The 16,828-nt window shown below is 46.3% G+C and overlaps 1 protein-coding gene across 1 annotated transcript in view; it reads left to right on the top strand.

The window, feature by feature from the left end:
- The first annotated feature begins 5,333 nt into the window (after positions 1-5,333).
- Positions 5,334-16,828, top strand: part of LOC130357505 (interleukin-10 receptor subunit beta-like) — a 50,034-nt gene continuing 38,539 nt past the window's right edge. Inside the window, exon 1 of the mRNA XM_056560202.1 lies at positions 5,334-5,492. Within this exon, the coding sequence (XP_056416177.1) occupies positions 5,444-5,492 (49 nt within the window). The 5' untranslated portion in view covers positions 5,334-5,443. The remainder of the gene's footprint in view (positions 5,493-16,828) is intronic.

The raw sequence follows: 16,828 nt of genomic DNA, 5'->3' as shown, positions 1-16,828 counted from the left end.
TCAAATAACTAACCTTCCACCGCTCACCTGGTGCCGCCAACATCGCAGTCCCGTCCTCTGGCCCCGGTCTTCTTCTGACTTTTGGTGCCTGATTAAAATATTATATAATAATAATCCTGGCATGCTCATAGTTGTGGTTTTGCAACAGCTGAAGGCACACTGGTTGGAAAATACCGATCTGGAAAATGAGAAGAAACATCAAACATTGTTTTAAAAATGATGTTTAACGTAAAAGCTTAATGTATGCAATAGGTCATTTTCCATTGACACATTTCCTAGTATGAAGTCATACATTCAAATCAGTAGGGAACTTCTCTATTCCTCGTTACTACTTATCTTTAACACAATTTTAGGCTCATTTTGTAATATGAGTGATGTTCATATGTTCTGCGGTGGGATCAGCTCCTTCCTCTTTCTTGGAGATCTGTCTCAGGTCAGGAAGACGTGACTTTTATGTGGGTCAAATGAGTCGTAATTCATCACTGGTGAACTTCCCAATATTATTGGTCATAGCTGAAGCTTCATATATTCATATATTTACCCCTCAAAGTTGTCCTTTGCCCCTAGACATCTTATCCCCTATCCATAGGATAGGAGAATAGATGTCTGATCGTGGGGGGTTCAACCGCTGAGACCCCCACAATCTCCGGAGCGGCACCCCAGTCATCCGGTGCACGGATCGAACTCCCCTTTGTTCCGGATGATGGTTGACCACAGCCATTACACCCCCTCCATTCATGTCTATGGGAGGAGGCATGAGGGCTGTGTACACCTGCCCCACTGCAGTCACGCCCCCTCCCATAGACATGAATGGAGGGGATGTGACGATGTTCCAAATGCTGGCCAGTGGAGTACCCCTTTAATGGTACCTATTGGATCTGCTCACTACATTTCTCCAGAAGTTCATTGCGTAAGGATGCTCTACCTACGATTTTTGGTTTACAGGAAAATATCACCTCCAACCAACCATTAAATGGCGACTCTCATTAAAACTAATTTTTGCTATTGCATTCCTTATGGTAAAAAAAAAACATTTCTAATATAATTTGTTTAAAAAAATAAACAAAAAAAGAAGTTTTCACATTTCCCCCATCTTATACACAGACTTTGGACCGAAGCTCAACCACAGGAAGTGCAGCCTGGAGTGCTGAGGGGGGGGGGGGTGTCCAACCAACAGCATATGGCAGTTAAGTGTGAGAGGAGCTATGATTGGATGAGGCTGGACACCATCCCCCCCCCCCTCAGCACACTAGGCTGCACTTCCTGTGTTTGGGCTTCGGTCCAAAATCTGTGTATAAGATGGGGGAAAATGTGCTCTTGAGCTTTTTTAAGCACGAAACATAGAAAACGTAATTTTGCTTAAACAAATTATATAAAAAATATTTTATGTACTGTAAGGAGTGCAATAGCAAAAATTTGTTTTAATGAGAGTGACCCTTTAAATCAGAAAAACATCCTTACCTCCAACATTGAAAGACTTTTTGCCTGACATTGCAACTAGTGCTGCGACTGCAACAACAAACTGTAGTATTTATATTTTTTTATGTTATTTTGGCTATAAGTTTAAATTGCCATGTTGAGCACATTTGTAGACATGCAGAGTAGGTGATATACATTTGCTTGTTAAAAATAGGCATTGGTGTGTTTTTTGGGGGGGATTTTTATTTAAAAAAAAAATGTTTTCATGATATATTTGATGACACTGCATCCCTTCATCTGCAAAGTAATCTACCAACATTTCTTTTCAAAAAGTGCCTGGAATTGTGAAGCCAAAAAAGATGCAAATTGTTATCGAAAGTCCGCAGTTGCAAAAATAAAAAATAAAATTCACCAGAACAATAATAAAAGCAAGAAGAAAACCAATAATAAATTCCCTCCAATTTTGCGGCAGTTATTATCTTTTGCAGCGCGGCTCATTGTCTATGTCTTGATCCATTTCCATGAGCAAATATGATCCTGCACTAACATAATAAAGTTATTTACAAATATGCAAACGTCATCTTCTATCAGAAGTTATATTTGAATACATGTGTTCGCCCCCTGTACAGGTGTGTCTAAATGATATGAGTTTTAAAACTGTCTGTACAAAGTACCAAGGCACGAAATGCCCCCTCCATGTTTCTCTATGGAAGAGCCGGAGATACACAAACATGGAAAGTGTGTGTCAGCTCGAACTTTGTGCCGTGGGTGGATACACTTTATTTATGCAGAGAGTCATGGCACCAGGCAGGAGATCGCGGGGGGGGACGGGTGCCAGCAGTCGAAACCCCAGGATCTGACAATTATCCCCTGTCCTGTGAATAGGGAATACATTTTTTTTTAGACTGGACAACTCCTTTAAGGATAAGTTATCAATTTAAAATCTTGAAAATCCAGCTGTGCAACCCATCACATGTCATGTGACCAGCAGCATACAGTAAGCCACACAGGCTGCAAAATGTTTTGCAAAACACCAGGAATATTGTATTTAACCTATTATTTACATATACAAGTCAGTGGGGGGGGGGGGGGGGGAGGGGATTATGGTTGTGAAATTAGATAAAATTGATAACGTTTTTTTTCATTATATCGTGTTCATACCTAGACCTGTTGCTTTGTAAATGTTAAGGGATATTATACTGGTCCTTATGTTCTGGGTATGCCGATGGCATGTGTAACGCATAGAGCTATAGACCACAAAATATAGTAATGCCCCTCTTGTGTTACAGTATAGTAGACATGTCTGTTTGGTCCACTTACCCATCTACCCCATCCATGACACTCTTTTCTGCACCCCTTTGTACACTGCATGGTTTATCTCTGTAGGTTTCTTCTCTGTGTTCCTGAAGCCCTGACCATAATAAAAGGGGCAAATGTTTTCTCAGAAAATACATAGAGTTTTCTTTATTTAACTTATGCTGAACGCCTTTTATCAGTAATTTTGTAGGGAAGTCATCCAACAAGGGCAGAGACAAGTTATCATGGTGCCCTGAAAATGTAAGCATAAGAGCTGTACACAGGCTCTGCAATAAATGATTACAGCTACATTTCCATATGGCCCAGACCGCCATGATAACGTCTCCCATTCACAACTCCACAGAATCTGTTGGACAAACATCTTAGTCTCTGCACTATTACAGCATCATCCTTGTCTTTTTCCCAACCATAGTGCCCCAAATGTTAGTAATGCCCCTATTTGAAGATCGTGCCCCCCGTAGGAAGATAGGTGTCATCCATGTCACCCAGTTTGTACATTGTGGCCCCCATTGTACATAAATGTTCTCACCTGTGTGGTTAAGAGGTGTCTTCCAGTTTAGATAGATGCTCTCCAGTATAAATTGACCCAACACCCCCCCCTAACAGGGTAAGCTGTCACCTAAGGATGCAAAGCAAGTTACCAGACCTAGCAATCGGCAACAATTGTACCCTTCCAGGCATGGAATGTGATGTCACCCTAGGTGGGTGCTTACCTTGTCTACCCCTTGTCCTGGCCCTGCATCCAGCATTTATCGAATGTATGATCCTTCGTCTAATAACCCCATACAAGCAAAGCTATTTTTCCTACACTTTTTGAATCAGCCAATTAACCCTAAACACAATGCTCTATTTGTTATTCATACCAATGGATTCAGCTCCTATTGCTTCAACACAACATGAGCTTCACCATAAACACAAAAATCCTCGATCCAGTAGGAAGAGACAGTACTAAGTCCTGTGAAAGTCAGATTTTATGCAAATTTTATGACTGGAAATAATCGAGAGCAGTCTCATACATAGGATGAGATACATAGGATGAGATACATAAGATGCCCAAGATAAAAATTTACTTCCCCATTAAAATTTATCATCCAGGACAGATGGGTCTGGTGTCTGTTTTCCCCTCCACACCCTTTTGATGGGTCGATTGCCCATTTCCTCATTTGCTAACATAGCATCATAGCCTGTTTACAGGGTATGACCCTCAGCTTCAAGATGTTTACCTTTGCCAGGGTATTTAGTGTGGTGTGCGAAGGGGGGGGGGGTGCAATGTAGGGCAGATGTTGTTAACCCCTTCTTTTAGTGTTTTAGTGATGCCAGGGTGAAGTTTAGCCTTAACCAACTGAAGTTAATACCGCTGGATCCTGGGCTAGGCACAGGGGCAATGAAGACACTGACGCCAAGTTATGGACAACGGTAGCTTTACTGAGGGTAGACAGAGGATACAGTCTTTGCAGCACAGCCAGGGCCCAAGGAGGTGGCCAGTGACACGGGGACCTCGCAGGCTTGCGGGGACTTGCAGTATGTAGAGACCCTTTAGTGCAGGCCACAGAGACTATATATAAGACTTGACTAGACTGACTTGACAATTGACATGAAGATGACTTTGATCTTACTGGAGCTGACTTTGTGGCTGCAGACTTTAGGCTTGAGGCCTCCAATGCTCCGGACACTCTGAGACGACTGCACTGGACCTCAGCAAGAATGCCGGAATAGACGTATTGTAGCTCCACCCCTGGTTTTTATAGGGGTGTCTAGCAAAGAGCCCATAGGTCACTTGAGGGGTCACCTGGTCACCAGTGCCTCCTGGGTAGCAAGCACATGGTCACAGTAATTAAAGAAACATTACACTTTTAACATATAACATATGTACATAGGGGATAACACTGCAGGGGGCCCTGGGGACATAAAGGGACTCTGCCTGACAGGGCAGGAGAAGGGTACGGGGAAACACCCTCCCGTACTGGGCAACCACATTAGAAACAGGGCTATGGTAGCTAAATAAACCTGTGCCCTGACTGAAGGGAAGTCTAGCTATATCTCTGGTAATAATACAGTTCCTCAATAGAGAAGAGGCTAAGAGGTTTCAGATCACTCTAAGTACCCATTACATTCTAAGGACCAATAACCTTTTTAGGACCCATAGCATTCTGAGTACCCATAACACTCTAAGGACCCAAAGCTTTCTGAGTACCCATAACCTTCTAAGTGCCCATAGCATTTTAAGTGCCATGGTACTCTAAAGACCCATGGTTTTCTAAGGACCAATAACATTTTAAGGACCCATGGCATTGTAAAGACCCATGCCACCCTAAGAAACCATAGCACACTAAGGACCAATAGCATTCTAAGGATCCATTACATTCTAAAGACCCATAGCACTCTGAGGACCCATAGCAAAATGTTGTTCTAAAAGCTAAAAAGGGACCAGTCGAGTGTTGAAACTTTTTCCAGAGTTTCCATTCATCATAATGGGATTTCTTTACGCTCTCGCACAGACTTGCACAGTCTGTGGGCTGATAACACAGGAGACTGTCGTGAGCTGACAGCAGTCTCCTCCCTCTTGTGACTTGCCTGTAGTGTTTTCCTGTAACTGTGTCTATTCCCCAGAGCTGAAAATAATATGAGGAAGTGACTGAGAGTCGTTGTAAACGGTGGCAGCACATAATGTGACGGTATTACCACCCGCAGCACTACAGAGCCCAGCATGGATTACTACTATGGGCTGGTTCTTTTCATCTGCTGCTGGATCCCAGGTAAAGTATATTATACAGTATGTGTTTATACAGGGGGACATTACTGGGGTTCACTCATATGGCTACGAGGACACAGATTACGGTATATCCCCAATTACATTACGTGAGCCTATGCACCAGAACTGTGATTCAATTTGTACCAGAAATTGGCGTACACTGTAATCTTTGGTGTTTATTATGTGTTTTTGACGCTTCCTATGCCTTTCTAAAAAGTGTCCAGAAGGGGCGGGACTAAGAGACGTAAAAATTTTCCTATTTTATTATACAGCATACGCCACTGTGACACATTTGGCGTGGTTTCTTCTTCTCTGTGTTAAGTTCTATCCTGTCCATGTGTCTAGCCTCAGGACTTTATTGTTTAACCCCTTCAGGACGGAGCCCATTTTGGCCTTAAGGACCGGAGCGTTTTTTGCACATCTGACCACTGTCACTTTAAACATTAATAACTCTGGAATGCTTTTAGTTATCATTCTGATTCCGAGATTGTTTTTTTGTGACATATTCTACTTTAACATAGTGGTAAATTTTTGTCGATACTTGCATCCTTTTTTGGTGAAAAATCCGTAAATTTGATGAAAAATTTGAAAATTTAGCATTTTTCTAACTTTGAAGCTTTCTGCTTGTAAGGAAAATGGATATTACGAATACATTTTTTTTTGGTTCACATATACAATATGTCTACTTTATATTTGCATCATAAAATTGATGAGTTTTTACTTTTGGAAGACACCAGAGGGCTTCAACGGTCAGCAGCAATTTTCCGATTTTTCACAAAATTTTCAAACTCAGTATTTTTCAGGGACCAGTTCAGGTTTGAAGTGGATTTGAAGGGTCTTCATATTAGAAATACCCCATAAATGACCCCATTATAAAAACTACACCCCCCAAAGTATTCAAAATGACATTCAGTCAGCGTGTTAACCCTTTAGGTGTTTCACACGAATAGCAGCAAAGTGAAGGAGAAAATTCACAATCTTCATTTTTTACACTCACATGTTCTTGTAGACCCAATTTTTGAATTTTTACAAGGGGTAAAAGGACAAAATTTTTACTTGTATTTGTAGCCCAATTTCTCTCGAGTAAGCACATATGTCATATGTCTATGTAAAGTGTTCGGCGGGCGCAGTAGAGGGCTCAGAAGGGAAGGAGCGACAAGGGGATTTTGGAGAGTACGTTTTTCTGAAATGGTTTTTGGGGGGCATGTTACCTTTAGGAAGCCCTTATGGTGCCAGAACAGCAAAAAAAAAAACACATGGCATACCATTTTGGAAACTAGACCCCTCGGGGAATGTAACATGGGATAAAGTGAACCTTAATACCCCACAGGTGTTTCACGACTTTTGCAAATGTAAAAAATAAATAAAAATTTTTACCTAAAATGCTTGTTTTCCCCAAAAATTTTTATTTTTAAAAAGGGTAATAGCAGAAAATACCCCTAAAAATTTGAAGCCCAATTTCTCCCGATTCAGAAAACACCCCATATGGGGGAGAAAAGTGCTCTGCTGGCGCACTACAGGTCTCAGAAGAGAAGGAGTCACATTTGGCTTTTTGAACGCAAATTTTGCTCTGGGGGCATGCCGCATTTAGGAAGCCCCTATGGTGCCAGGATAGCAAAAAAAAAACACATGGCATACCATTTTGGAAACTAGACCCCTCGGGGAACGTAACAAGGGGTTAAGTGAACCTTTATACCCCACAGGTGTTTCACGACTTTTGCATATGTAAAAAAATTTTATTTTTTTTACCTAAAATGCTTGTTTTCCCCAAAATTTTACATTTTTAAAAAGGGTAAAAGCAGAAAATACCCCCCAAAATTTGTAACACAATTTCTCCCGAGTACGGCGATACCCCATATGTGACCCTAAACTGTTGCCTTGAAATACGACAGGGCTCCAAAGTGAGAGCGCCATGCGCATTTGAGGCCTAAATTAGGGATTGCATAGGGGTGGACATAGGGGTATTCTACGCCAGTGATTCCCAAACAGGGTGCCTCCAGCTGTTGCAAAACTCCCAGCATGCCTGGACAGTCAACGGCTGTCCGACAATACTGGGAGTTGTTTTGCAACAGCTGGAGGCTCCGTTCTGGAAACAGTGGCGTACCAGACGTTTTTGATTTTTATTGGGGAGGGGAGGGGGGTTGTATAGGGGTATGTGTATATGTAGTGTTTTTTACTTTTTATTTTATTTTTTGTGTTAGTGTAGTGTAGTGTTTTTAGGGTACAGTCGCACGGGCGGGGGTTCACAGTAGTTTCTCGCTGGCAATTTGAGCTGCAGCAGAAAGTTTGCGGCAGCTCAAATTTGCAGCCAGATACTTACTGTAATCCTCCGCCCATGTGAGTGTACCCTGTACGTTCACATTGGGGGGGACATCCAGCTGTTGCATAACTACAACTCCCAGCATGCCCGTTGGCTGTCGGTGACTGCTGAGAGTTGCAGTTTTGCAACAACTGTAGGCACACTGGTTATGTATCACTGAGTTTGTGACCTAACTCAGTGTTTCACAACCAGTGTGCCTCCAGCTGTTGCAAAACTACAACTCCCAGCATGTACGGTGCATGGTGTACGGTGACTGCTGAGAGTTGTAGTTTGCAACAGCTGGAGGCACACCGGTCGTGAAACACTGAGTTAGGTAAAAAAAAACTCTGAGTTTCACAACCAGTGTGCCTTCAGCTGTTGCAAAACTACAACTCTCAGCAGTCACCGACAGCCAACGGGCATGCTGGGAGTTGTAGTTATGCAACCAGCAGATGCACCACTACAACTCCCAGCATGCACTTTAGCTGTTTGTGCAAGCTGGGAGTTGTAGTTATACAACAGCTGAAGGTACACTTTTCCATAGAAAGAATGTGCCTCCAGCTGTTGCAAAACCATAAGTCCCAGCATGCCCATAAGGGAATGCTGGGAGTTGTGGTGGTCTGCCTCCTGCTGTTGCATAACTACAGCTCCCAGCATGCCCTTTTTGCATGCTGGGAGCTGTTGCTAAGCAACAGCAGGAGGCTGTCACTCACCTCCAACGATCCAGACGCTGCAGGTCAGTCCCGCCGCCGCAGCTGCTACTGGGGCCCCGATCCGAACAGGGGCGCCGGGGATCGGGGTCCCCAGCACCGGGGGTCGTCTTCCCGCACCCGCTCACGTCCTCCGGAAGAGGGGCGGAGCGGGTGCGGGAGTGACACCCGCAGCAGGCGCCCTGATTGGTCGGCCGGTAATCCGGCCGACGAATCAGGGCGATCGTGAGGTGGCACCAGTGCCACCTCACCCCTGCAGGCTCTGGCTGTTCGGGGCCGTCAGAGACGGCCCCGAACAGCCAGTAATTCCGGGTCACCGGGTCACCGGAGACCCGATTGACCCGGAATCGCCGCAGATCGCTGGACTGAATTGTCCAGCGATCTGCGGCGATCGCCGACATGGGGGGGCATAATGACCCCCCTGGGCGATATGCCGGGATGCCTGCTGAACGATTTCAGCAGGCATCCGGCTCCGGTCCCCAACCGGCTAGCGGTGGGGGCCGGAATTCCCACGGGCGTATGGATACGCCCTCGGTCCTTAAGGACTCGGGATTCAGGGCGTATCCATACGCCCTATGTCCTGAAGAGGTTAATCATCCCCCACTGTTTAGTATGAGGCACAGCTCCTAAAGTCGGTTTATTTGGGTGGAAAACTTTTTTTGTTTTTTAAATCAACTGGTGCCAGAAAGTTAAACAGATTTGTAATTCACTTCTATTAAAAAAAAATCTTAATCCTTCCAGTACTTTTTAGGGGCTGTATACTAAAGAGAAATCCAAATAAAGAAATGCATTTCCTCTGATGTCATGACCACAGTGCTCTCTGCTGACCTCTGCTGTCCATTTTAGGAACTGTCCAGAGCAGCATATGTTTGCTATGGGGATTTTCTCTTGCTCTGGACAGTTCCTAAAATGGACAGCAGAGGTCGGCATAGAGCACTGTGGTCATGACATCAGAGGAAATGCATTTTTTTTTGGGGGGGGGGGGGGGGGGTTCTCTTTAGTATACAGCCCCTAAAAAGTACTGGAAGGATTAAGATTTTTTAATAGAAGTGATTTACAAATCTGTTTAACTTTCTGGCACCAGTTGATTTAAAAAAAATAAGTTTTCCACGGAAGTAACCCTTTAAGTTCACACTACGAAGCTTCCAACTGGAATTCCACTTAGGAGTTTTGGTTTGAAATCCCTGGGCAGCAGATTCCACTGCACAGTGCACACTACGGAATTTCAGCAGCGGACGTTTCGACACCAAAAGAATGAACTTATTGGGTACTTTTTCATTCCTCAGTCGGAATCCGCTCCGCAGACATTGTCGTCTATGGAGACAACAATGTCCGCACGGTCCGTGGCCGCACGATCAGTGGAAGCTCCGGACGTAATTTTACCATCCGGAGCTTTCAAAGTGTAAACCTAGCCATATAGTTATAGGGTGCGTTCCCACTTGGCGTTTACGCAGCGTATTTCACGCTGCGCAAAATTTACGGCAGCAGCAGGGAAATACGCTGCGTATTCCTTGCTCACTATACACACAAGGCTTTCCGGCGGCAGCCCTATGCGTGTAGTGAGTTTTGGAGGCGGGGCTGTGTGCCGTTGTGACTGTGACGCGCGGCTCCGCCTCCAAAACTCACTGCACACATAGGGCTTCTGCCGGAAAGTATAGTGAGCGAGGAATACGCAGCGTATTTCCCGCTGCTGCCGTAAATTTTGCGCAGCGTAAAATACGCAGCGTATACGCCAAGTGGGAACGCACCCTTAGGGTCTATTCACACCTACTGCATCCGCTGCACCCACGCCGTGAGTCTGATGTTGTAAAATACGCTGTGGATGTAAGTGCCATTAAAATAAATGGTAGCTCCTTTCCGCAGTGTATTTCTCGCATTTTCTGGCATATTTTTGCTGCAGATTTTCGCTGTGGGCTGGGCTTTTATTTTAATAAAGTTCATTAACATAGCCAGTGGAATTGAAAATACGTGGGTTCAAATTTGCCGTTGTAGGAGACTTGAATGTGCGGATTTGATGCCCGAAAACTCGCAGAAGGTCCGATGTGAGTTTTCAAGTCAAATCCACAATGTGTGAATAGACCCTAAGGCAGTGTTCTCCAACCTGCGGACCTCCAGATGTTGCAAAACTACAACTCCTGTCACGATTCCGGCTGGCAGGAGGTGGATCCTCTGTGCCAGAGAGGGATTGGCATGGACCGTGCTAGTGGACCGGTTCTAAGTCACTACTGGTTTTCACCAGAGCCCGCCGCAAAGCGGGATGGTCTTGCTGCGGCGGTAGTGACCAGGTCGTATCCACTAGCAACGGCTCAACCTCTCTGACTGCTGAAGATAGGCACTGTACAAGGGAGTAGACAGAAGCGAGGTCGGACGTAGCAGAAGGTCGGGGCAGGCAGCAAGGATCGTAGTCAGGGGCAACGGCAGGAGGTCTGGAACACAGGCTAGGAGCAAACAAGGGAACGCTTTCACTAGGCACAAGGGCAACAAGATCCGGCAAGGAAGTGCAGGGGAAGTGAGGTATACATAGGGAGTGCACAGGTGAACACACTAATTAGAACCACTTGCGCCAATCAGCGGCGCAGTGGCCCTTTAAATCGCAGAGACCCGGCGCGCGCGCCCTAGGGAGCGGGGCCGCGCGTGCCGGGACAGGACCGACGGAGAGCGAGTCAGGTACGGAAGCCGGGGTGCGCATCGCAAGCGGGCGCCACCCGCATCGCGAATCGCATCCCGGCTGGAGGCGGTACCGCAGCGCACCCGGTCAGAGGACCTGACCGGGGCGCTGTAGTAGCGAGGATGAGGCGAGCGCTCGGCGTAACAGTACCCCCCCCCCTTGGGTCTCCCCCTCTTCTTGGGGCCAAAGAACCTGAGGACCAAAAACTCAATTTTTTCGTGATGAGGTCCGATGCACATTAGGAGGGGTTCCGTGCGGTAAGGCACGGCACAGTCCAATCTTTCATTGTTAACACAATTGATGTAGAGGGGTCTGGCGAGACTGGTCACAGGGACGTTGAACCTGTTGATAAGAGAGGCCAAAAAAAAATTTCCTGCAGATCCGGAATCCAAGAAGGCCATAGTAGAGAAGGAGAAGGTAGAGGCAGATATCCGCACAGGCACAGTAAGGCGTGGAGAAGCAGAGTTGACATCAAGAACTGTGTCACCTTTGTGCGGAGTCAGCGTACGTCTTCCCAGGCGGGGAGGACGGATAGGACAATCCTTCAGGAAGTGTTCGGTACCGGCATAGCACAGGCAAAGATTCTCCATGCGGCGTTGTGTCCTCTCTTGAGGTGTCAAGCGAGACCGGTCAACCTGCATAGCCTCCACGGCGGGAGGCACAGGAACGGATTGCAGAGGACCAGAGGAGAGAGGAGCCGGGGGGAAAAAACGCCTCGTGCGAACAAAGTCCATATCCAGGCGGAGCTCCAGACGCCATCCGGAAGAAAGCATGTCAATGCGAGTGGCAAGATGAATGAGTTCATGTAGGTTAGCAGGAGTTTCTCGTGCGGCCAGAACATCTTTAATGTTGCTGGATAGGCCTTTTTTAAAGGTCGCGCAGAGGACCTCACTATTCCAGGACAACTCGGAAGCAAGAGCACGGAACTGAATGGCGTACTCGCCAACGGAAGAATTACCCTGGACCAGGTTCAGCAGGGCAGTCTCGGCAGAAGAAGCTCGGGCAGGCTCCTCGAAGACACCACGGACCTCAGCGAAGAAGGACTGGACTGTGGCAGGATCATTGCGGTCCCAGAGCGGTGTGGCCCAAGACAAGGCCTTTCCAGAAAGGAGACCACGGCAGAGTCTAGAGTCCCCATCAAATTTGTCCGGCAGGGACAAGCAGGGGTTAGGAGCGGCCGGACGCTGCGGAGGAGTTGCAGGAGCCGGCGGAGGAGATGGTTGTTGCAGTTGCCGCTGCTGTGTCAGTGACAGCAGCTGCTGTAACTGTGACTTCAGTTGCTGTGTCACGGAGGACAAGTATGCCAGCTGGTGATTTTGTTGGGTGATCATCGTGGAAATGTCGGCAAGACTTGACAGCGGCACCTCAGCGGAATCCATGGCCGGATCTACTGTCACGATTCCAGCTGGCAGGAGGTGGATCCTCTGTGCCAGAGAGGGATTGGCGTGGACCGTGCTAGTGGACCGGTTCTAAGTCACTACTGGTTTTCACCAGAGCCCGCCGCAAAGCAGGATGGTCTTGCTGCGGCGGTAGTGACCAGGTCGTATCCACTAGCAACGGCTCAACCTCTCTGACTGCTGAAGATAGGCGCGGTACAAGGGAGTAGACAGAAGCGAGGTCGGACGTAGCAGAAGGTCGGGGCAGGCAGCAAGGATCGTAGTCAGGGGCAACGGCAGGAGGTCTGGAACACAGGCTAGGAACACACAAGGAAACGCTTTCACTAGGCACAAGGGCAACAAGATCCGGCAAGGAAGTGCAGGGGAAGTGAGGTATACATAGGGAGTGCACAGGTGAACACACTAATTAGAACCACTTGCGCCAATCAGCGGCGCAGTGGCCCTTTAAATCGCAGAGACCCGGCGCGCGCGCGCCCTAGGGAGCGGGGCCGCGCGTGCCGGGACAGGACCGACGGAGAGCGAGTCAGGTACGGAAGCCGGGGTGCGCATCGCGAGCGGGCGCCACCCGCTTCGCGAATCGCATCCCGGCTGGAGGCGGTACCGCAGCGCACCCGGTCAGAGGACCTGACCGGGGCGCTGTAGTAGCGAGGATGAGGCGAGCGCTCCGGGGAGGAACGGGGACCCGGAGCGCTCGGCGTAACAACTCCCAGCATGCCCGGACAGCCGTTGGCTGTCCGGGCATGCTGGGAGTTGTAGTTTTGCAACGTCTGGAGGTCCGCAGGTTGGAGAACACTGCCCTAAGGGTACGTTTACACGTACAGGATCCTGCGCAAATTTGCTGTGCAGGATTTGTAACTGCCGATTTGAAGCTGCGCTCAGTCATTTAGTTTACATTGAAATCTGCAGCAGAAAATCCTGTGCATCAAATCCTACACATAAAATCTGCGTACGTGCGAACGTACCCTAAAACTGTTTTATAAAGGGTGGGAATGGGGTCAAAACAAAAAAAAAAATTATAATAAACTGCCGCTCTGGTGTCTCCGCTGGAATTGTTGCAATAACATGATGCATGTGACACTGCAGCCATTTACTGGAGTTCACACTGCGGAAAAAAAAAAAAAAAAAAAAATCGTATTTTATTAATTACGCTTGCATTTTCAGACATAATTTGTTTTGCCGATTGCGGAAAAAACAACTAAAAATGTCTCAGAATTAGTACATAAAATAATTTTTATGCAGTGTTAAAGGGGTATTCCAGGAAAAAACTTTTTTTTATATATCAACTGGCTCCAGAAAGTTAAACAGATTTGTAAATTACTTAACTATTACTTTAAAAAAATCTTAATCCTTTCAGTACTTATGAGCTTCTGAAGTTAAGGTTGTTCTTTTCTGTCTAAGTGCTCTCTGATGACACGTGTCTCGGGAACTGTCCAGTTTAGAAGAGGTTTGCTATGGGAATTTGCTTCTAAACTGGGCGGTTCCCGAGACACGTGTCATCAGAGAGCACTTAGACAGAAAAGAACAACCTTAACTTCAGAAGCTCATAAGTACTGAAAGGATTAAGATTTTTTTTAATAGAAGTAATTTACAAATCTGTTTAACTTTCTGGAACCAGTTGATATATAAAAAAAAGTTTTTTCCTGGATAACCCCTTTAACTTTGCTTCACATGCACAATGTTTGCAACGTCATTGCAGTAGTGGCGGATTTAGGGGTGAGTCACTTTTATTTATTTATTTAATTTTTTATTTTTTTAAACTAATGAAAAACCCCTTTAAAGGGGTATTCCAGGAAAAAAACTTTTTTTTATACATCAACTGGACACGTGTCATCAGAGATTACTTAGACAGAAAAGAACAACCTAAACTTCAGAAGCTCATAAGTACTGAAAGGATTAAGATTTTTTAATAGAAGTAATTTACAAATCTGTTTAACTTTCTGGAGCCAGTTGATATATATAAAAAAAAGTTTTTTTTTCCCTGGATAACCCCTTTAAGGTTTATCTCCAGACCAATGGCTCCAATGTAAAATCTTGAATAGCAGTATTTCCCAAGCAGGGTACTTCCAGCTGTTGCAAAACAACATATCCCGGCATGCCTACACAGCTGTTGGCTGTCCGGGCATTCTAAGAGTTGTAGTTTTGCAACAGCTGGAGGTAAAAGAGTCATCCTATCTATCAGGCCAAATACTACTCCTTAATTTACTACTCCCCAACTACAACCCCTCAATTACCACCCCCTCCCCCAACCACTTGTTTTGGATTATTTGTCATGTTAGAGTGGAGAAAAGCTGAAATGTATCCTCCCTAAGCTAATATGGATAAGAAATGACTAGAATGTTTAAAGGGGTATTCCAGGAAAAACCTTTTTTTTTTATAAATATCAACTGGCTCCAGAAAGTTAAACAGATTTGTAAATTACTTCTATTAAAAAATCTTAATCCTTTCAGTACTTATGAGCTTCTGAAGTTAAGGTTGTTCTTTTCTGTCTAAGTGCTCTCTGAGCACACGTGTCTCGGAAAACGCCCAGTTTAGAAGAGATTTGCTATGGGGATTTGCTTCTAAACTGGGCGGTTCCCGAGACACGTGTCATCAGAGAGCACTTAGACAGAAAAGAAAAACCTTAACTTCAGAAGCTCATAAGTACTGAAAGGATTAAGATTTCCTAATAGAAGTCATTTACAAATCTGTTTAACTTTCTGGAACCAGTTGATATATAAAAAAAAAGTTTTTTCCTGGATAACCCCTTTAACAAAGAAATAGAGGTGTAACATAAAGTTAATGTAAAGTCTGTACTTTTTGTATTGTTTGTCTCCTCATATGGGGAGGAGAGACCTCTTAGGCTCCCTCGGCCCAGGTTTGGACTCTCTGTACACCCTATTGTTACGATTTTGCCTTATTATTTATTAGCTGAGTACCCTGCAGGTTTGCATGCCACCCAGCTTTCCCAGTCTCCAGAAGGCACAGCAGTGCTATACCCCTCCCCCCTCCTTCCCCCTCTTCTCTCAGCCCACAATAAATCTTCACTTCCCCGCCCCCCCCCCCCTCCCCTCTCCCTGCCACCGCACTTAAAGGACATCTGCAGTGGTACAAACACTTAACCCCTATCCTCAAGATAGGGGATAAGTGTTTGATCGCGGGGGGTCCGAACGCTGGGGCCCCCGGCGATCTCCTATACGGGGCCGCGGCTCTCCCGTGCAGGGGGCGTGCCAGCCGCAGCATGACGTTGCGGTCGGCACGCCTCTTCCATACATCTCTATGGGAGAGGCGGGGAGGCAGTATTCGTGCCTCCCCGTCTCCCCCATAGAACTATATGGGGATGGGGAGGAGACGGGGCGTCACCGTCGACCTCTAGGTCGACGCTACGTCACCATGGGCGCTAATGCCGGCGGCCCGTTAGGGAGATCGAGGGGGGTCCCAGCGGTCGGACCCCCCGCATTCAAAGACTTATCCCCTATCCTGTGGATAGGGGATAAGTGTAATTCCGCTGCAGTTGTCCTTTAGCATTCTCTGCACCTGCCTGGGGGACAGTTAAATCATACTTTACCATGACATTGATCTGGTGGCAGGACATTTAAAGTGTACCTGTCATCAACAAAAACTTTTTATATAATGAAGATAATACCATTATATGTGTAATATACATTGGTTAAAAAAAGTGTATATTTTAGTCCCCGCAGCTATTGCCTGTGTGTCTCTATGAGGAGTCCAAATACAGGAAGTGAGGAGGACATGCATGGCTCTGTACACTGAGGCTTTATGACATGCCCGCAGCTCACACATGAGGATGATTGACAAGCCAGGAGCCTGTACAGAGCCCTCCTTTTCCTGCCCTCAGTTCCTGTATTTGGACTCCTAACAGGCAATAGCTGCAGGGACAAATATACGCATTTAGGGTGCGTTCCCACAGGGCGTATACGCAGCGTATTTGACGCTGCGCAAAATTTATGGCAGCAGCGGGAAATACGCTGCGTATCCCTTGGTCACTATACACACAGGGCTTTCCGGCGGCAGCCCTATGTGTGTAGTGAGTTTTGGAGGCGGAGCTGCGCGTCACAGACACACTGGCACATGGCTCCGCCTCCGAAACTCACTACACACATAGGGCTGCCGCCGGAAAGCCCTGTGTGTATAGTGACCAAGGGATACGCAGCGTATTTCCCGCTGCTGCCATAAATTTTGCGCAGCGTCAAATACGCTGCATATACGCCCTGTGGGAATGCACCCTTATACACGATAGATAAAATTGACACATGAGCGTTGGTTTAA

Source organism: Hyla sarda, chromosome 2 (assembly GCF_029499605.1).
Source record: "Hyla sarda isolate aHylSar1 chromosome 2, aHylSar1.hap1, whole genome shotgun sequence".
NCBI lineage: Eukaryota > Metazoa > Chordata > Amphibia > Anura > Hylidae > Hyla > Hyla sarda.
This window is presented reverse-complemented; position numbering and strand designations above follow the sequence as displayed.